This window comes from Nicotiana attenuata, chromosome 9 (genome assembly GCF_001879085.1).
Source record: "Nicotiana attenuata strain UT chromosome 9, NIATTr2, whole genome shotgun sequence".
NCBI classification, from domain to species: Eukaryota; Viridiplantae; Streptophyta; class Magnoliopsida; order Solanales; family Solanaceae; genus Nicotiana; species Nicotiana attenuata.
This window is the reverse complement of record NC_031997.1, coordinates 49,115,300-49,134,403: the sequence shown is the minus strand read 5'-3', so window position 1 is coordinate 49,134,403 and position 19,104 is coordinate 49,115,300. Positions and strand designations below refer to the sequence as shown.

The following is a 19,104-nucleotide window of genomic DNA, read 5'->3' as shown; positions in this document are numbered from 1 at the left end:
GATTGCGGGCTGGATTTGGGTTGGCATCCTTGTTATCGCGGTTATTCCGTAATATTGGTTACGATATTCCTGCTTTAAGCTTATTTATGATTAATAACTGTTAGATATTTGAGGAGTTGATGTTCTGTTGGCTGGCCTTGTCTTCACGAGAGGCGACATCACGACCCAGTGGGTTTGGGTCGTGACAATACAGCGGCACTTGCATGCATCAGACCAACAATATATGATAAATCCTCCCCTCACAATTGGTTTAGGATCAGAAACCAAATATTTTTACTATCTTTTGATGTGTGGTATATGATTAATTTCTCTACCACAATACATAAAGATATGTTTCCCAAAGAAGATTGGGGATATATGTTAGTTTTTCTAACATTAGAGGGGTGGAATAAACAGCTGAAAAATATATTATATGAATCGAATTATTATTTAATATGATCCTCACTTGGAAGATAACTCGAGTCAAATACCAGAAGCATTTGCTGATCCAAAATTAAATATCATATTTCAGCTGTAAATGCTCCTATTAAAATTAAAGTCCCTGAAGATAAAGTTTACTACACGCATGAAGCGTAGTAAATCGATCGGTTCCAAAGGTAACAATCCTTGAAAAAAGATAGGAGCATATGATCAAAATGATCATAAAATGAGGAGGAAATAAGCTCTAGAAGAGCCCACGACATAACATTTCATGAAACTCCAGAAGAAGTTGAGGTACCTGAAAATAAAGAAATTGATGAATATTTGCTGAAAGAAAGTTACATAAATGATGTTATTTGTCCATGTATTTCTATAAAGAAAATGTCATCAGAATTTGTTACACTTGCTGTTTTTGTTGATGACATAAATCTTGTTGGAACTCCAGAAGATCTCTAAAAGACAATATCTTAAGAAAGAATTTGAGATGAAAGATCTTGGAAAAATAAAAATTTATCATGGTCTACAAATTGAATATTTAGCAGACGAGATCATCATCCATCAATTTACCTATACAGAAAGGGTCTTTAAACGCTTTTACATGGACAAAGCGCACCCATTAAGTACACCAATGGGTGTTCGATCACTTGAAGTGAATAAGGATCTGTTCCGACCTCCAGAAGAGAATGAGGAACTTCTTGGTCCTGAAATACTCTATCTCGGTGCAATTGCTATGCACTTATGTATCTTGCTAATGCTAACAAAGGTGGTGCGGATCGTATTGGTTATGCAGATACAAGATTAGAATGCAGAGACTCAAATATCTGAAACAAGGTTTTCATCAGGGGGAGTAAAACACGCGATGCACTCTTTTTTCCTTACTAAGGTTTTTTCCCACAGGGTTTTCCTTATAAGGTTTTTAATGAGGCACCTAGCAATGCGTATTACTAAATATATGTACTCTTTTTCATTCACTAGAATTTTTTCCCACGGGATTTTTCTTAGTAAGGTTTTAATGAGGCACATTATCTTTTAATGAACATCCAAGGGGAGTGTTTTAAATATATTATGGATGTTCATTTAGTACTCCGTTGTAAATAAGCTTCCCGAAGAAGCTTATCCATATGGGACTCCGCCGTAAAGATGTTTATCTATTTAGTACTCTATTGGAAATAAGCCTCCTGAAGAAGCTTATCACTTCAGTACTCGGTTATGGATAAACATTGCCCCGGGTAGAAGATTATCCATACCGGGTATAATAAGCTTATCCTTTCGATACTTCGTTATGGATAAATATTATCCCCGGTAGAAGATTATCCATACCGGGGATAATAAGCTTATCCTTTCGATACTCCGTTATGGATAAACATTACCCCCGGTAGAAGATTATCCATACCTGGTAAAATAAGCTTATCCTTTCGGTACTCCGTTATGGATAAACATTACCCCCAGTTGAAAATTATCTATATCTGGTACAGTAGCAGCTTACACAGCACCTTGCAGTAATAGCTTACACAGCAACTTTCTTTCTTCTATAAATAAAGGAAATTTCAATTTATTATATATACTAATCTTTAGACACGCGCATTGCATGTGTGTCCCATATCAACGTGTACAAACTTTCTAAAATGACATAGATAATGTTAAAACACGTAAGTAATGAGTACTTAAAAATTTGAAAATAAAGTATAAGCTGAATCGACTAAATTAAGTATAACCTTTTTTTTACGTAGCTCATACCAAATATTCATTAATTTTTGTACCAAATAATCTGGATAAAAATTTATTTAGCAATTCAAGTGAGAACATTATATTTTTTTATGTCAGAATATGTTATTCATTTGTTAATCTGTTGAATAAGCATCCATAAATCAGTTCTTTTGTATTATATGCAATAATAAATTATATTATTCCTACTTAACATGAGTTATATCTCTACACCATCTTATATAAAGATGATACCAAGAAAATCTTTAGTATAACGTAACCTCTAGGCAGCTTTTCGTTGGCATAGAGTCCACCACGAAGTCATGAATTTTGTCAATGGTGATTTCTAACTAACTTCATAGTATACTTATCTCGTAAATACAAGCTCTTAGACAACACGTCAGCATAAAATGAATTGGTCTAACACATAAATAGATTTACCTGTCAAAACAGTGTTGAGCAAAATATACCATAGTAGTTGTTTAGGGAGAGAACTTTTGACAGGAACAAAAAAAAAAAAAAGATAAAGTGATTTGACACTTTATTGTGCTTTTATATAGTGCAACATAAATGTGAAAAAGTTACATTTATAATCGTTGGAAATTCAAATGATAAAATAATTAAAGCAAAAATATGAAAAGGCCACAACGTTACTAAAAAGTATTTTACCGCTGCAACTTCCTTGGGAGATGAAACAATCCTCCATTAGTACGATTCAATGTAGCCAAAATTATCTTTTAATAGAAGTCATTTTTTATGTGAAGGGCAAATTGTCATTTAATACTTGAGTGGTTGTTTTCGTCTTTCAAACTTTACTTTCGGACTTCACATTTATAATATAGTACGATAAGTTTGAAGTTGAATAATATATCAAATTTTCTCTATACTTATCTTTACTTTATAATTTTTATTTTATAACAGTAATATATTTGTTTCCTTAGGTCATGAAATTTGAACCAGATACAGACGGACATAGAGAGCTGGTATGGACATAAGCATATTTACGTATTATGATATGATATGTACTTAATTAGTTATTTTTATTATTTTATTTCAATTTGAACTTTTGTATATGTATTTCGTTTTACATCCCGCTAAATATCTATACGTTTGCACGGAATAGTAGGTTAAAACGGTGGGCATAGTTTCGACAAATCCGAAATTTAAATTGAAATCCAATTTTTTTGAAAGTTTTGGTTTGGATTATCGGATTAAGGATTGGATTTCGAAATTAATTTTAAAATTTTTTGTTGGTACTTCGAATTTTTGTATATCCAAAATATCAAAGAATGTGTACTTATATTTAGTGCTATCTTTTAGACATTAGTCTATTATCCATATGTCAATAGTAATAAGTTCAATACCTTACCCATTAGACATTATATCATATCATATGTTTAACACTAATTATTACATATTTTTTTTGGATATGGTTTTACGCATTGCTTATTCCTATCAGCCTTATTAATGTATCTGTTGTATTCCTTGGTAATTATTTTCTACTTGCATGAATATTTAATTGGATGATTGCGATGAGAATAAGGAACTATTTAGTGACAATTTAACATGGATACTTCATTTGGATGTTTATTTGTGTAAGAAGAAGAAACACATCAACTTATAGGCTCAAAACTGAAAATTCGAAATATCCAATACCGATCTGAAACTGAACTTAAAAAATTTGATCCAATCCGAACTTATTTGGATTGAATTTGAATTGTTATTTCTTAATTCCAAAAATAAAAAATTCAAAACCAAAATCATATACAATCCAAGCTACCTGAACACACACCCCTAGTGAAGATTAATAGCACAACAAAATTAAAAATCTTCTTATCATTAATAATTTTGTGCATTAGTGTGATATTCTAAAAGAATCGATAATTGCATCAAATTAAAGACGCAATGCAAGTACATATAAGATTTTCTAATTCGCTAGCTATAGATAAGCCATAGCTATGAGCAAAGCATTATTTTTGACGTATCGAGGTATTTTTTTTGGTTTCCCACCCGGTGTTCGGTATCCGCATTGGAGCCCGACTATATTCGGATTCGCGCCGCGTAGGGCCCCATTCGGGGGGAAGCGCTCCCTGCCAAGGATGATAGGATGAGTTTATAATCGTGCAAGTTATAAATATAAAATGACAATTGCACCCTTTTAATAATTCCATAGAAGTCTAATTCGGTAAAACTTTACGAGATATTTTCATCTATCTAACTTCTGCTTTTCATATTTATGGCTTCTTTTTTCTAATATAATATAAAAATATAATACTTTATATTAAAATGTTAATATAATATAAACTTTGTTGGTTTCAATTTATGTGGTTTTATTTGATGGACACAAAAAAAAATTATAGTCTAAAATAAGTCATAAAAATATATAATATTTTTATTTACTTCTTTTCATTCTAAGAGGTGGAATAGAATAATCCGGTGATGTACTTTAAATTAGTTCGTTAGAATAAAATAAATTTTAAAATTAAATAATTTTTATATATAAAATATATCATTATCTTTGGAATGTTATAAAATAAAGATTGTAAAGTAAATAAACCAAAGACAAGTATAGAGAGAGATTGATATATTATTCAACTTCAAACTGATGTATATAATGAACTGAAATATCCTCTATTTATAGAAGAAAGGAAGCTGCTGTGTAAGTTGCTACTGCAAGCTGCTTGTAAGTTGCTTGTAAGCTGCCACTGTACCAGATATAGATAATCTTCTACTAGGGGTAATATTTATCCATAACGGAGTACCGAAATGATAAGCTTCTTCAGGAGGCTTATTTCCAATAGAGTACTAAATAGATAAACATGTTTACGGCGGAGTCCCATATGGATAAGCTTCTTCAGGAAGCTTATTTACAATGGAGTACTAAATGAACATCCATAATATAATATATATTTATAACACTCCCCCTTGGATGTTCATTGTGCCTCATTAAAAACCTTATAAGGAAAACCCCATGGAAAAAAATCTTAGTAAGGAAAAAAGAGTGTATCGTGTATTTTACTCCCCTTGATGAAAATCTTGTTTCAAATATTTGAGTCTCCGCATTCCAATCTTGTATACCATCTTCTCAAAAGTTGAATTTGTAGGGAATATTATCCACCAATATTTCAGATCGATTTAAATTAATCTCATCAGACCAAGAGCTGTTGCAAGTCATTTCATTGAGCTGCTTGCAACCTGCCTGCATCATCTGCTTGTAGATAAACTTCAATGGAGTACTTAATGGATAATCTTCTTTGGGAAGATTATCTACAGCGAAGTAATAAATGGACATCCACAGTAATATTTTCATAACACTCCCCCTTGGATGTTCATTATTATGTGCCTCGTTAAAACCTTACTAGGAAAAACCCCGTGGAAAAAAATCCTAGTCAAGAAAAAAGAGTACACTATATATTGCAAGCTGCCTCATTAAAAAACTTACCAGGAAAAACCCAGTGGGAAAAAACCTGAGCAAGGGAAAAAGATTACAGTGCATACTTTACTCCCCCTGATAAAGACTTGGGTATTCAGGTTCAAGGAGTTCATCATGCTCTTCTGGAGTTAAGAACAAATCCTTATTCACTTCAAGTGATCGAACAACCATTGGTGTACTCAATGGGTGCGCTTTGTCCATGTAAAAGTGTTTTAAGACCCTTTCTGTATAGGCAGATTGATGGATAAAGATCTTGTCTGCTAAATGTTCAATTTGCAGACCAAGACAAAGTTTTGTCTTTCCAAGATCTTTCATCTCAAATTCTTTCTTAAGATATCCAATTGCCTTTTGGAGCTCTTATGGAGTTCCAACAAGATTTATGTCATCAACATAAACAGCAAGTATATCAAATTCTAAATACATGGACAAATAACATCATTTATGTAACTTTCTTTCAGCAAATGTTCATTGAGGCGATTATACCACACGCGCCCTGATTTCTTTAAACCGTACAAAGATCTTTGTAATTTGATTGAATACATTTCCGGAGATTTTGAAGTTGCTTCAGGCATTTTAAATCCTTCAGGGATCTTCATATAGATTAATCAAATGATTCATATAGGTTATGACTTACATTTAAATGGCATGACATCTTCAGGTGTCTGGACTACAGGTCTGATCCTCACAATCTTTTACAATATTGTGCACTATATTGTATCAAATATATCGTCGACAATCATTTTGTATCGATTCCTAAGCGACATAACTTGTTGAGATCTCATTACTTTCTTTATTTTCAGGTACCTGAACTTCTTCTGGAGTTTCATGAAATGTTATGTCGTGGGCTCTTCTAGAGCTTATTTCCTCCTTATTATGATCATTTTGATCATTTGCTCCTATCCTTTTCAAGGATTGTTACCTTTGGAACCGATTGGTCTACCACGCTTCATGCGTACAGTAAACTCTATCCTTCATGGACTTTAATTTTACTAGGAGCATTTGCAGCTGAAATATGATACTTAATTTTGGATCAACAAATGCTTCTAGCATTTGACTAGAATTATCTTCTGAGTGAGGGTCATACTAATGATAATTCGATTCATATAACATATTTTTTAGTTGTTTATTCCATCCCCTAAATGTTAGAAAAACTAACATATAACCCCAATCTTCTTTGGAAAACATATCTTTGTGTATTGTGGTAGAGAAATTAATCATATACCCCACATCAAAAGATAGTAAAAATATTTGGTTTCTGATCCTAAACTAATTGTGAGGAGAGGACTTATCATATATTGTTAGTATGATGCATACAAGTGCTGCTATATGCAATTTAGAAAATCTTAGACCAACATATGAAGCTTTGTTCTCATAAGCAATGGTTTAGCTATTAATAGGAGATATCCAATGCTAAACCAACTTGGATATAAACCAGCATTATCAAGATGAACTGTCTTGATTTCATAATCTGAAAATTATGCTCTTAATTGAGAAAAGCAATTCCAAATGTCAAACTGCAGGTTGACAATAAACATCATGTAACCATCTTATATATGCATCTATAAGTGGTTCACATGATAGGTGAATGGGCCCATATTCACCTTTTATATATTCCAGGATTTAGGGGTCTTGGTCCCAACTTTAGCTAGTATAATCAATTTATTATGAGAACAAGCAACACAGGAGAATTCTTGAAGAATCTTCTAGTTCTTCAGTATATGCTTATCTGAATTCTCAAATAGCTCATTTAAAAATGGCAAATGAAAACTTCAAGTTTATCATAGCATGTGCTATTTCTTAGTAAACTTCTGGTTTACTATGACATAAACTTTTGCATTAGTAAACTTCTGGTTTACTGAACTACTTTTGTATTAGCAAATTTCTGGTTTACTGTAGCTACTTTTGCCTCGGTAAAACTTCTGGTTTACTGTGACGGCTTTTGCATTAGTAAACTTCTGGTTTACTGTGATAAATGACGCAGTACAAATTGAAGAATAAGGCCGGCAACTTCTCATATATATATATATATATATATATATATATTACTTTACCCCATATGATTGTGGAAACGTGAAGATTTTCAATCTTCCAATCATTTTTGTAGTCTCAATATGATAGTCATTTGTATTAGTAAACTTCAGGTTTACTACAACATATGTTTTGACCATAATCATATAATATGAATGACATATTTGTATATATGCTCTTCAAGAATATTCATTCATTATCCACAATCTAATATTTATCGGACACTACTGGTGTCATATGTCTTCTAGACAAACAGATAACTCTTCGGGAGCTTTTGATAAATTTTGTACTACCAAATATTGCTCAAACACTTCTGGTGTCATGAGAGAAAATCATAATCAAATAGACAATACAAAGCCAATTCCAAATTTATAAATGACAAAAATTAAGAATTTTAATATTCTACTACTAACTTTGTGACAAATATCTCCTTCAAGGAGAAATACCATTAACATCTGAATATGTTATATCAATGCGGCAACCACATAGTCATTGCATCCTTTAAGAAAAGATACACAAGTTGTTATTTCCTTCGGGGAACATAATAACTAACCATAATGTACCGATGTGGTTGTAGTAGAAAATATTCTACAAGAATGCTTTTGTCTTAGAATGATACTTAATAAAAATTTCCAATATGTTGTGAGGCAATGATCTTTATGCCACAAAAGTAATATTTATCCTCTGTTATTCTAGCTCTTCAGGAGGTGAGTTGTGGTATTTCTTCATTCACTCCAGGGAATGAAAATGTGCTTCAAAAAAAATATTGAATAGCTCATTGTTTTGTTTAAGCACGGAAAGATACAGTTTCATAATATTTTCCTGCTTCAGGAGAAAAATTCAATTGTTTTACTACTTCAGGAGCAAATTTAAAATACGAAATATTGAGTATATATATTCTCTTAATAATATTACCTCTTCTGGAGGTGAATCGTAATACATTTACATTAAGAGCACGTTCATATTTACAAGTTTTATTAATATTGTCACAGTCACTTCACGGAATGGATTAATATTATCTAAAGTTCTCTTCCTTCAGGAGATGGAACATAATTATCTGAATGTGCAATAAACACATTAAATTGTGATAGCGCCTGACCTCTTTTAATATATTTGCTACTTCAGGAGCAAATCGAGGTATGAATGTAATATAGAGATATTTATGTAGCTTATCTTCAATTGTAACCATAGAAAGCCTAAATTATCACTTCTGGTGGTCATAGGCATATACCACTTCTGGTGGTTACCAAAATTTAGTTGCAATGAGATATATGAAACATAACCACTTCTGGTGGTTGTATATTTCTTGTAAACTCTGCTAGAGTTTAAGCGGATCTAACAATGTTATCCACTTTGTAATCCTTTATTAAGATAATAAGGATGAAAACAAATACCAAAATAGGTATTGTATAGGTAACACATAACCAAGTAGGCGATGATAAAGATATTAAAATATAAGCAAAAGGCTCAAATTAAATTACGAAAATTTGGCCACTCCAGATGTAAGTGATATCTACATCACTACTGCCAAGAAAAAAAACTCACCACCTCAAGGATATATTCAGCCTTATGATGCTGGGAATGAACAAGATCTAACCACGGACGTAAGAGCGTCACCTTACATCAGAGATGAACACTGAAATAGAAATTAAATTCAAAGTAAGTGCTCAAAATGGCAGAGTCCCGTGCTGATAACGTGTTATAAAATAAAGACTGTGAAATAAATAAACCGAAGACAAGTATAGAGAAAGATTGATATATTATTCAACTTCAAACTGACGTACATAATGAACTGAAATCTCCTCTATTTATAGAAGAAAGGAAGCTGCTGTGTAAGCTGCTACTGCAAGCTGCTGTATAAGCTGCTTGTAAGTTGCTTGTAAGCTGCTACTGTATCAGATGTAGATAATCTTCTACTGGAATAATATTTATCCATAACGGAGTACCGAAATGATAAATTTCTTCAGGATGCTTATTTCTAATAGAGTACTAAATAGATAAACATATTTACAGCGGAGTCCCATATGAATAAGCTTTTTCAGGAAGCTTATTTACAATGGAATACTAAATGAACATCCATAATATAATATATATATTTATAACATGGAATAGATTTTTAAAAAAAGGATAGTTTAACAACGGAACATTGGCTGGCGCGCTCTTTACAACTAAAACCCCCCCCCCCCCCCAAACCCCCACCGCCCTTCAGAGTATACATCCGTCTACGCTTTGTCATCCCATTTAGAGGCCAAAAGAAAAGGCTTCTTTAAGATAGTGATCATCTCATCTCAAGATTCTTGATTTTCTAGACACCCTTTTATTTTCAAATGACAGAACCCAAAAGCTGCTGTACAAAAGAATATTTTGAAGATGGGTTATGCTCTTCTGATGATAAAGGTGGAATTTTTGAGGATGGAGTTGAAGAAAAAGTGAAAAAGAAGAAGGAGAAGAGGAATCAGCAGAGAATAATTAGTGAAGAAAAAGGTGATAATTTGATGAGAGATCCACTAATTTTACTTGGTTCAGATATAATGTTGACGATTTTAAGCTGTCTTGACGCGCGCAGCGTGGCACTTTCTCTCCTTGTGTCACGTGGTTGGTGTGCTGTTGCTTCTTCTGATAAGATTTGGAGCTCAAAGGTTTGATCTTTATCTGCTTTTTATGTTTATTACATCACATTAGGCTTCATTTCATGTCAATTACTTAGCAATTTTTGCTTTAAGACTGGTTTAAGAGCTCTCTAGTTTTGTTATGCTTCGTGTCCTGTGGTTGGTATAAAGTTGCTTTTATTGGTTTACTACTTGTTTTACAAAATCTTGAGCCGAGTCTATCGGAAACACAGCCTTTCTACCTTTTAGGTTCATTTCATGTCAACACTTAGGCAATTTTTTGCCTCAAGACTGGGTTAAGAGCTCTCTAATTTTGTTATGCTTTGTGTCCTGTGGTTGGTTAAAGTTGCTTTTTTATTTATTTACTAGTACTTGTTTTACAAAATCTTGTGCCGAGGGTCTATCGGAAAAAGGCTTCTCCACCTTTTAGGTTCATTTCATCAATACTTAGGCAATTTTTTGCTTGAAGACTAGGTTAAGAGCTCTCTAATTTTGTTATGCTTTGTGTCTTGTGGCTGGTATAAAGTTGCTTTTATTGATTTACTACTTGTTTTACAAAATCTTGAGTCGAGTGTCTATCGAAAACAGCCTCTCTACCTTTTAGGTTCATTTCATGTCAATACTTAGGCAATTTTTTCTTTAACACTGGTTAAGAGCTCTCTACTTTTGTTATGCTTTGTGTCTTGTGGTTGGTATAAAGTTGCTTTTATTGATTTACTACTTGTTTTACAAAATATTGAGCCGAGGGTCTATCGGAAATAGCCTCTCTATCTTCACCAGGTAAGGTAAGGTCCGCGTACCCACTACCCTGCCCAGACCCTACTTGTGGGATTATGTTGAGTTTGTTGTTGTTGTTGTTGTACTTGTCTTACAAAAATTGATATATCAAAGTATGAACTTTTACTATTTTGGCAATTTTAGGAGTAGCTAACAATTGGATTATTCTTGGGTCAATTTTTGTTTGCAGGTTGTCCTCTGGCCATTTTTCTAGTTGGTTTTGGGAGGACGATAAATTGTTGAAGATAATTGTCTCTTTTGTTGCTCTTAATTGCTTTATCAGGTACTGAAACATGGATTTTTCAAAGAGCTTTCTTTAGATTAAATCTTCTTTTATTGATGAAGAACGTTAAAATCTTCTTTTGACCGTCTCTGCTTGTAAGACAGTGCAAAATTATGTGAGGAAACATTGTCTTGGTGTTTCTCCTTGCCCATTTGATCTGGGAATTTAGCTCTGTAAAGAATATACATTGAGCTCTCCTAGGTTGATAATTACAATACCGGGGACGGATTTTCCTAGGTTAGCGAAAATTCAATCAGCCAGTTGCAAAAAGTTAAAAAGGCATCTGCTTTATTTCCATCGCGAATCATATAAAGCATATGCTTCCAATACAATCTAATTAGGCTCTTAGCAAAGCAAAGTTTTTGCCTTCTTAAAGCTGAGAAGATTAATGTGGCTATGAACCATGTGTTGGGGGTTCAAATTCCTCTTTGCCAACAATCGGCCCGAAAGGGAAGTATATTTCTCACTGGGGGTTGAAAAATTATGATGGGATGTCCCAAAAGAACGGCCTAGTGGTTGAGGTATGGGAATAACAATTTGAGATCGTAGATTCGAATCCCGACTATAACACTTGGTCTGAGTCCATACTTCAGCTTTGGTGGTGGAGTTACCTTTGGTGACCTATGTTTGTGGGTTGGACTGGATCAATTGAAGTGCGAGCAAGCTGCTTCGTACATCACTGACTAGAAAAATAATCATGACTGGGATATAGTATGCTAAGGAGCACATAAATCTAAAATCTTCTTATAGCAAATCACGACACATTACCCATGAATTTCTACTCTCCTTTTGGGGAGTTCAAGTTGCTTGAACTAATTGTAGTACTTGAGTTGTGGATTATAACCAGTTCAGTTTTTGCTTCTTCTCATTGGGTATTGCAATTCCCATTGCCTTGAGAGTCTTGTTCCAGAATACTGGTTGAACATTAGCAGTCTTAGTTTGGAGAGTTTCCATTAGAGAAGTGAAAATGGTATGTGTTGGGAAGAATTAGAACATTGTAGTACCTTCTTTCTCGGATCCATTCACAGTTTGAAAAGTCATACAAGCTTTGCTCTGTATTTGTTGTTTCGCTCATTACATTTTAATAATCCAGAGTTCATCTATTAAATTGATGTTATCGTGTGCCATCTGCTCTTAGCATAAAAAGTTTTTAATACTAAGGATAGATAAAGTCATGTGCATATTTTATTACAAATTCTCTGCAAGATCAATGATTATGTGTGCATCTCTTTGTAGTGTGAAGAATTATGGCATGACAAAGCACATTTACCTCGGGTAGCAAAAATGATTAGATTTTCAAAGTTGGCTGCTTACTCATTGTCGGTAATGGATGGTGAACGTGTGAGTATTACTATTCTCTCGGTCTTTAGCACTAACATATACAAAATCATTTTCTTAATTATTATTCTTTTTGGTTCATCTGATCCGACTTCTTTTTCATACACATGTATCTTAGAAGCGAGTAACAAAGGAGGATTTATGTGATCATGCGTGGGAGTTCCATTTCACCGAGGTATGAACAGAAGTGCTTATTTCATATTTATCCTTTCTAAGTCTTACCTGGATTTACTTGCTAATTTGAAGTCCATGACTAGGCATTATCCAACCCCATATATGTCATGCATGGCTGCAGCTCGCACCAAATGAGTTAGTAGAACTTGTACGTGCTTGAGAACACTTAAATCTGTGCAACTGCTGTCCAAACGTCCAATTTTTTATGATCTAGCTTTGCAAGTGGTTGGTAAGAAATTAAAATGGTTACTTTCTTTCGTCATTTCTTTCCACTGCTCAAAATATTTACTGCTTTTATTAATGTCCCTGGTCAGTTTCATAGGGCTTCTCTTCCTTCCCCTGCTTTCTGTCATAGGGTAAGGACATAAGCATAATCATTATGTGAAACGCGACTTAATAGAGACTCCTCAGGATGCTCCGGAATATTGGCGAATGCTCGACCCCTACTGGAACGGAACAGGACCTCCTTTACGCCGTTATTTCCTTCCAGATGGAAGTCAGACTGCTGAACCAGATGACAAGGTATGGGGTGGTCATGAGTCTTGCTACTCCATAGTAACTAGCTTGCTTGCGGATGGGAAAATACGACAACACTATGTGAGGATTAACCGTTGGCCACCTATGTATGTTACAAGGAAGGAGGATTGGAGCTGGGAAATGTCTAACAACTTGTGTATCTATAGGAGCATCCCTGATGCTGACAAAGAAGAAGGAACAGGACCTTTGTTTCTACATTACTAGCCTCTGCTTTTGATTGTAGTAATATGTGAAGCAAAACTATGGAGACACTTGTTTTGTCTTCTGTAATTTCAATAAGAGTTTGTGTTTCTTAGATGCAGTTTAGAAATTTTAGGGCTGTAAATGGAAGACAAGAAGTCCTTTTGCAATGTACTCTTTAGACATGATGTTGAGTTTTGGGCTTCTTTAAACTACAATTTCTTGATATTAAGTCTACCAAGTTAATTCTTGCTGTAAGATTTTTCATAAGTGATAAAAGTGTGTGGCGTGTTATGTCATCGTTATCGTTGGTTTGACAAAAACACTTGACGTAGGTAAGTTTTTTCCAGTGTGAAAGTTCGCCTAATACTTTGTTCATCGCCTTGAAATTGGTTATCTGGAGGTCTCTTTAGTTTGGATTATCAAAATTTCTTCTAGTCATGTAAAAATGATATCAGAGAAGTTGCCACAATTATACTTTTGTTTAAGTAGCATACTTGCTCGTGAAGAATAGAAATTCTTAGTCGAGGACTCGAGGATATTTGCTTTCACCACTGAGGGGTTGTAGATACTATTAGAAAGGTGAAAAAGAATTAGGAAATCAAAGCAATAGTAATTAGGAAAACAATCTTTAGTATATAGCTCAATATCAGTAACATCCAACAATAGCCACTGCTAGATTTGGCCTCTTGCTATGTTTGAGGTAACTGGAAAAGGGGTTAAGGAAACATTTCCCAGTAACTGAAAAGAACATCTGAAAATATAGGAACATTAGGAGAATATGGAACTAGCATTGTCTCTGATTATCCAAACTTCCATGAGATAGGACGGAGAACAACCGCGTTAAAGCAAATCATGTAACTTCATTCTAAACATTTGCACAGATTTTGCAGATACATTTTATTCCGATGAGGAAAGAAATCCAAAGGAAACTATGAACTCCACTGAAACAAAACAGTTTTCGTCGTCTCTGCCAACATATTACCAGACATCAGGACGAAGCTCTCCGGTTGCTGGAGGCATCCATTTTCCAGAGTTGTAAACACTTTCACCAACTTTCCAACCGGGAACATCCTTCATGATTCTAGCCTCTTCTTCAAGATACTTCTTCCACTCTTTAACGAATCTGAATAAGCAAAGAAAGCAATAGCATAAACAAAAACAGTCCCCGGACTAGAATAAGTAGACATGAGCCTGAAATGGAAAAAAAAAAATTAAAGTAGCTAACCTTTCATCCTCTTCAGCTTGAAGCATGGGCAAGATAGCCCTTCGAGCAGCATACTTTTCTTCCTTTATTACCCTACATAACAATGCAAATATCATCAGGACCTTTTTTAAGCAAATTTGTGGTCGTCATTGATTTCAGAACCACTGAGCTATGGTGAGCACATCTTCCAATACATAGAAGGGAGTTTTAGGAATATCCTAGTTCAAACAACTTTATAGTCCCTCCAAGAAACACTGTATCAGAGAGCTCAGGCTCCTAATTTCTCAGACAATAACTAGTTAATGATCTCATTAACATTAAGCTGCTAAGAAAAAATGGACCGTAGACCTAATGCAACTCCAAACACTAGCTGATGAGGTTAGAACTGGACAAGACCATAAGGACTACAATCATACCATTAACCAATGCTCAGGACTAGATACTTGGAGCACGGATAACATAACATCAATGTTGTGCCTAGATCTGATACCATGGTAAGAAATGAATCTTTGACCTGACTCAACCTCAAACTATACATGACTTCGCCAATTAAAATAAAAAAGGAAACATGATAAATCCCTAATCAAAATTTTGTAATCCTCCAAACGAAAAAGGAAGCATGATAATCCCCTTGGAGATTGCAAAAAATAATTCATCAAACAGAACAACACACTTAAGTGAAGCTCAGTTGCTTCCTATTATAAAAATCCTAAGTCACCCACTTTCCCAGTTTAGCTTCCATGAATGCCGCCAGAACTTTGGCCCATCTAGACTGAGGCACATATAGGGGTTCATTCTGACCTCAGATCTAAAGCCTGCACTATACCATTTGCCAAATATAGCCAGAATCTGCATAATGGATCTCATTAAGGATTTATTATGATAATCTTCTCTGTGTCGTTAACTGGGTGTCACTGGACTGGAGGGACTACATAAGGATTTCAGCTAGTTCGTAAGCACTAAGAATTTAAAAGAAAAAAGGAGGCTGCTGGAAAAGTCAAGAAATACTTCTTCAGTGCCTAGATGGTCATTTTACATTGAAAAATATCCCTATGTCGCTCATACCATTCAGGATTTCCATAATTTTTGGGCCTTGAAAAGGAGGAAGATGGGACGTTGGCTGCTGGCTATTCTTGCTAAATATAGACACAAACTACAGATGAAGAAGGATTTAAAGAAAAACATAGTCTAGACAAGAAAAAATAACTTAGTCGAAGGCAGTAAATGCATCACAAATTAGCTAAAGAAAATTGATACTGGCTAAAAGCTAACTTTGACATAGGGAAGTACGACACTATGCTGAGAGATTATCTTTTGCATTAGGAGGAGATTATCATCAATTCACTAATTTTATTCCAGTTTTCGATGTCAAGGTCTTGAAGTTATTGGTTTCAATGTCAGCAGACTTCTTCCTGGACAATAATCATAATCCATCACAGTCGAAGAGTTTAAAATAGTGCCACCTAACCAGTCCCGCCAAAAAAGTAAACAAACAAATGTTAAAACAGATAACAAAAGGTAGGCATTTATTAGGAGTATTTATTTTCTAGTGATTCTAGGAACCTAATAGCACTCTCATACTCACTGAGTTTCATAGCCCTTGGAGCACTAAACAGTCTTTATGTTTCACTAGAGGAAGTCATAATAATCATGCTAGAGAAAAGAGCTTGCTTGCTTGGCTATGAGTCTATCCAATTCTTGCAATCAAACTCTTCTCTGGAACTTATTTGGTCTATGCCTCTATGGTGTCTACATGTTCAAGTCTTCGACCCTTCTCCTATTCCTTATTCAATATCTCAGCTAGAATACCACATGAGAATAAAATTTCAGATTGGACACGAGAATGCAGTTAAGGTATGGCCTTGGACATTGGCTGCTGGACGTTGGGTTATCGATGACCAGAGTAGATCACTAAAATTCCTAACTACCCTAGGCAGTTCATCAAGTATTCTTCTTCAGAAAATATACAACCGAAAAGGCCATTAAACGAAAACTGATATGCAATTAACTTAAAGGTTCGTATTTAAAAAAATATTATTATTAATTTTTTTATTTTTTGAGAAGGATCCTCAAAGGTTTCCTGTTAGCAGAGGAGTCTTCCTTGGCCAAAATCATATCTATGAGATCTCTAGTCACTGCAAGCTGCTCCAAGACAATGGCTGGGGTTTGTCTATCCCAGAGAAGACTCCGATCTAGGAAGTATTTAAGGATGGAGTACATTTAGTTCAATGATTTGAACATAAAAATGGCATGGGGGCATATGATTGGCTAGAGATGCTTATTAAATGTGAATGTGCTAACCAGAGGTCCATCTCATGCAGATTCTAGAAGAACCAGAATATGTGTTAAGGAGTTATAATCCATTTACTTTTTTTAATTCAAGATAATACAATCAATAGAACTTAACCAAAACAACTCCATAAGTTCTGAAAATCCAGAATGCCCCTTGGAGTTGGAGCAAAAAAAATTCCACCTAACGTGAGGATCCTGATTTCTAAGACCTCCGAGAGTATGAGGGACAATCACAGTCAACATGCCACATTATGTACTACCTTGAATATGCCGATCAGATAATCAACACGCCATACACTAGTTTCAACTAATCAAAACAGTTTTGCCGAGAACTTTCTGAGCTGGGGAACTAAATAGGTGTAAGGAACCAAATTCTTTAAGTAGCAAACGATATTTCCTTCTGAATGTTTTTGTGAAATAAAATGGTATGTTTCCAATGCTTGACATTTCTATAGCTCAGCCTACTTCATGCAAAGTTCATGAGAGTTTCTTCAAAGACAAAAAGCATCCTGGGTTAAGCCAGTCCGTGTCCCTCTAATTTAAATAACTAGTTTCTTCCACAAGATTAAAGAATCTTACGTATTATATCACTCTTACTGGCTTATACAGATTAAAGGTCTAAAACCTGACTCACAGAGCAGAAGCAGGCACCATGGGAAAATTTGATCAACAAAAGAGCACTTGAACAGATGTCGAGCACCATCTTATCTATTCTAATACTAAAGACAACCTATTCCACACTCACAATGTCACAGTTTGGACATGAAAATTAACATCATCCTTCAGAAAGACCCTCATTATTCCAGTAACAAGTACCAAAACATAGCAGCACAGATAAGAAACTCATGAAAAAAGGATTTGCAACCACCACCAGAGATCAAAAGCCTAGCTCATGACTGATTTCAACTCTACCTTTTACCGTTCTTAAATTCAAAAAACGAAATTTTGCTCATCATGAATCACAACCTAATTGTGCACTTCTCAACAGAATCGCCACCCTTTTCTTCAATCTATTCACTTACCAATTCAAACGAAGTGTCAAATTTCACAACCTTTATCAAATAAATTGAAAGGAAAAAGAACAAAATGCTCCAACTCTTAGCTCAAATCAACCAATGCACACAAATTTAGTAACATTTTTAAGGTTCACAAAGAATCACAAAGTAAACGCATCCACCTCAAATCAAGACAAAATAAACACACCCAAATGAATTCTTTTGACAATAAAAGAAAAAGGGAAATTTATACCCCACGCCTTTTATTTCCTTTGCCAACTTGGTACATACCTCAAAAGAACCAAATCACATAATCAACAACAATTAAGACATACCCAGCTCAAATCAAGACAAAATAAACACACCCAAATGGTTTTTTTCACAATTAAAAAATATACCTACACTTCTTATTCCCAATTCCAACTTGGTACATACCTCAAAAGGAACAAAATTTCACATAATCAACAAAAATCAAGACACACCCAGATCAAATCAAGTCAAAATAAACATACCCAAATGGATTTTTTTTATTTCACAAAAAAAATGTTCCATACCTACGCTTCTTGTTTCCAACGCCGACTTGGTACATACCCCAAGAGAAAGCACCAAAAGCAGTGAGGAAAATGGCCAAAGCACTTGGACCGGTGTTAGGGATCCGACGAGCGAATCGAACCGGTGCAAAACCGCCCGGTGGTGGACCGTCTTGCAATAAAGGCATGTCTTTCACACTAGCCATACCGGCTTTCTTCCTAATCATTGCCTCCGTCATTTTTGTTTTTCTCTACTCTGTGATTTAGAACACTGTCTTTTTGGGAGCTGTTTTGAGGGTTTGGAACAATGGAGAAATACTGCGATGTGGAAATGGTTGAGAGAGATGAATGGTACTGTGGGCCCGGGGAGGATATTAACCAATAAGTGTTTGACACGTGGCTTGAATCTGCGGGTGATCTTGTGAATGTTCACTGCCTGGTGATCATAAAAATATGCTTATTTTGAAATAGTTTTTTTAATGATGTTAGAAATAACTTTTTCCTCTGGAAATGTAGTGATCGACAAAATTATCTAAGAAAGTTTTTGCTAGTAACCATTCGAGATTCATAGAAACAGATCGTATTTGGCTAAAACTT

General features: G+C 34.6%; 1 protein-coding gene and 1 long non-coding RNA gene across 4 annotated transcripts; one reads left to right on the top strand and one right to left on the bottom strand.

Annotated features, from left to right (window-relative positions):
- Nucleotides 9,798-13,598, top strand: LOC109232421. 3 transcript variants are annotated; one of them, XR_002068958.1, is made up of 6 exons: nt 9,798-10,224; nt 11,162-11,254; nt 12,491-12,595; nt 12,711-12,767; nt 12,850-12,995; nt 13,122-13,598. It is a non-coding gene; the product is annotated as an uncharacterized LOC109232421 (long non-coding RNA). The 3 variants fall into 3 exon arrangements; XR_002068959.1 differs by having other exon boundaries at nt 13,081-13,598; XR_002068957.1 differs by having other exon boundaries at nt 12,850-13,598.
- LOC109232420 (NADH dehydrogenase [ubiquinone] 1 alpha subcomplex subunit 13-B) lies at nt 14,100-18,853 on the bottom strand. The gene is made up of 3 exons (XM_019398180.1): nt 18,532-18,853; nt 14,712-14,783; nt 14,100-14,609 (listed from the first exon to the last, which is right to left on the bottom strand). The coding sequence occupies exons 1-3, from the start codon at nt 18,744-18,746 to the stop codon at nt 14,465-14,467; spliced, it is 432 nt and encodes a 143-aa protein (XP_019253725.1). The 5' UTR covers nt 18,747-18,853; the 3' UTR covers nt 14,100-14,464.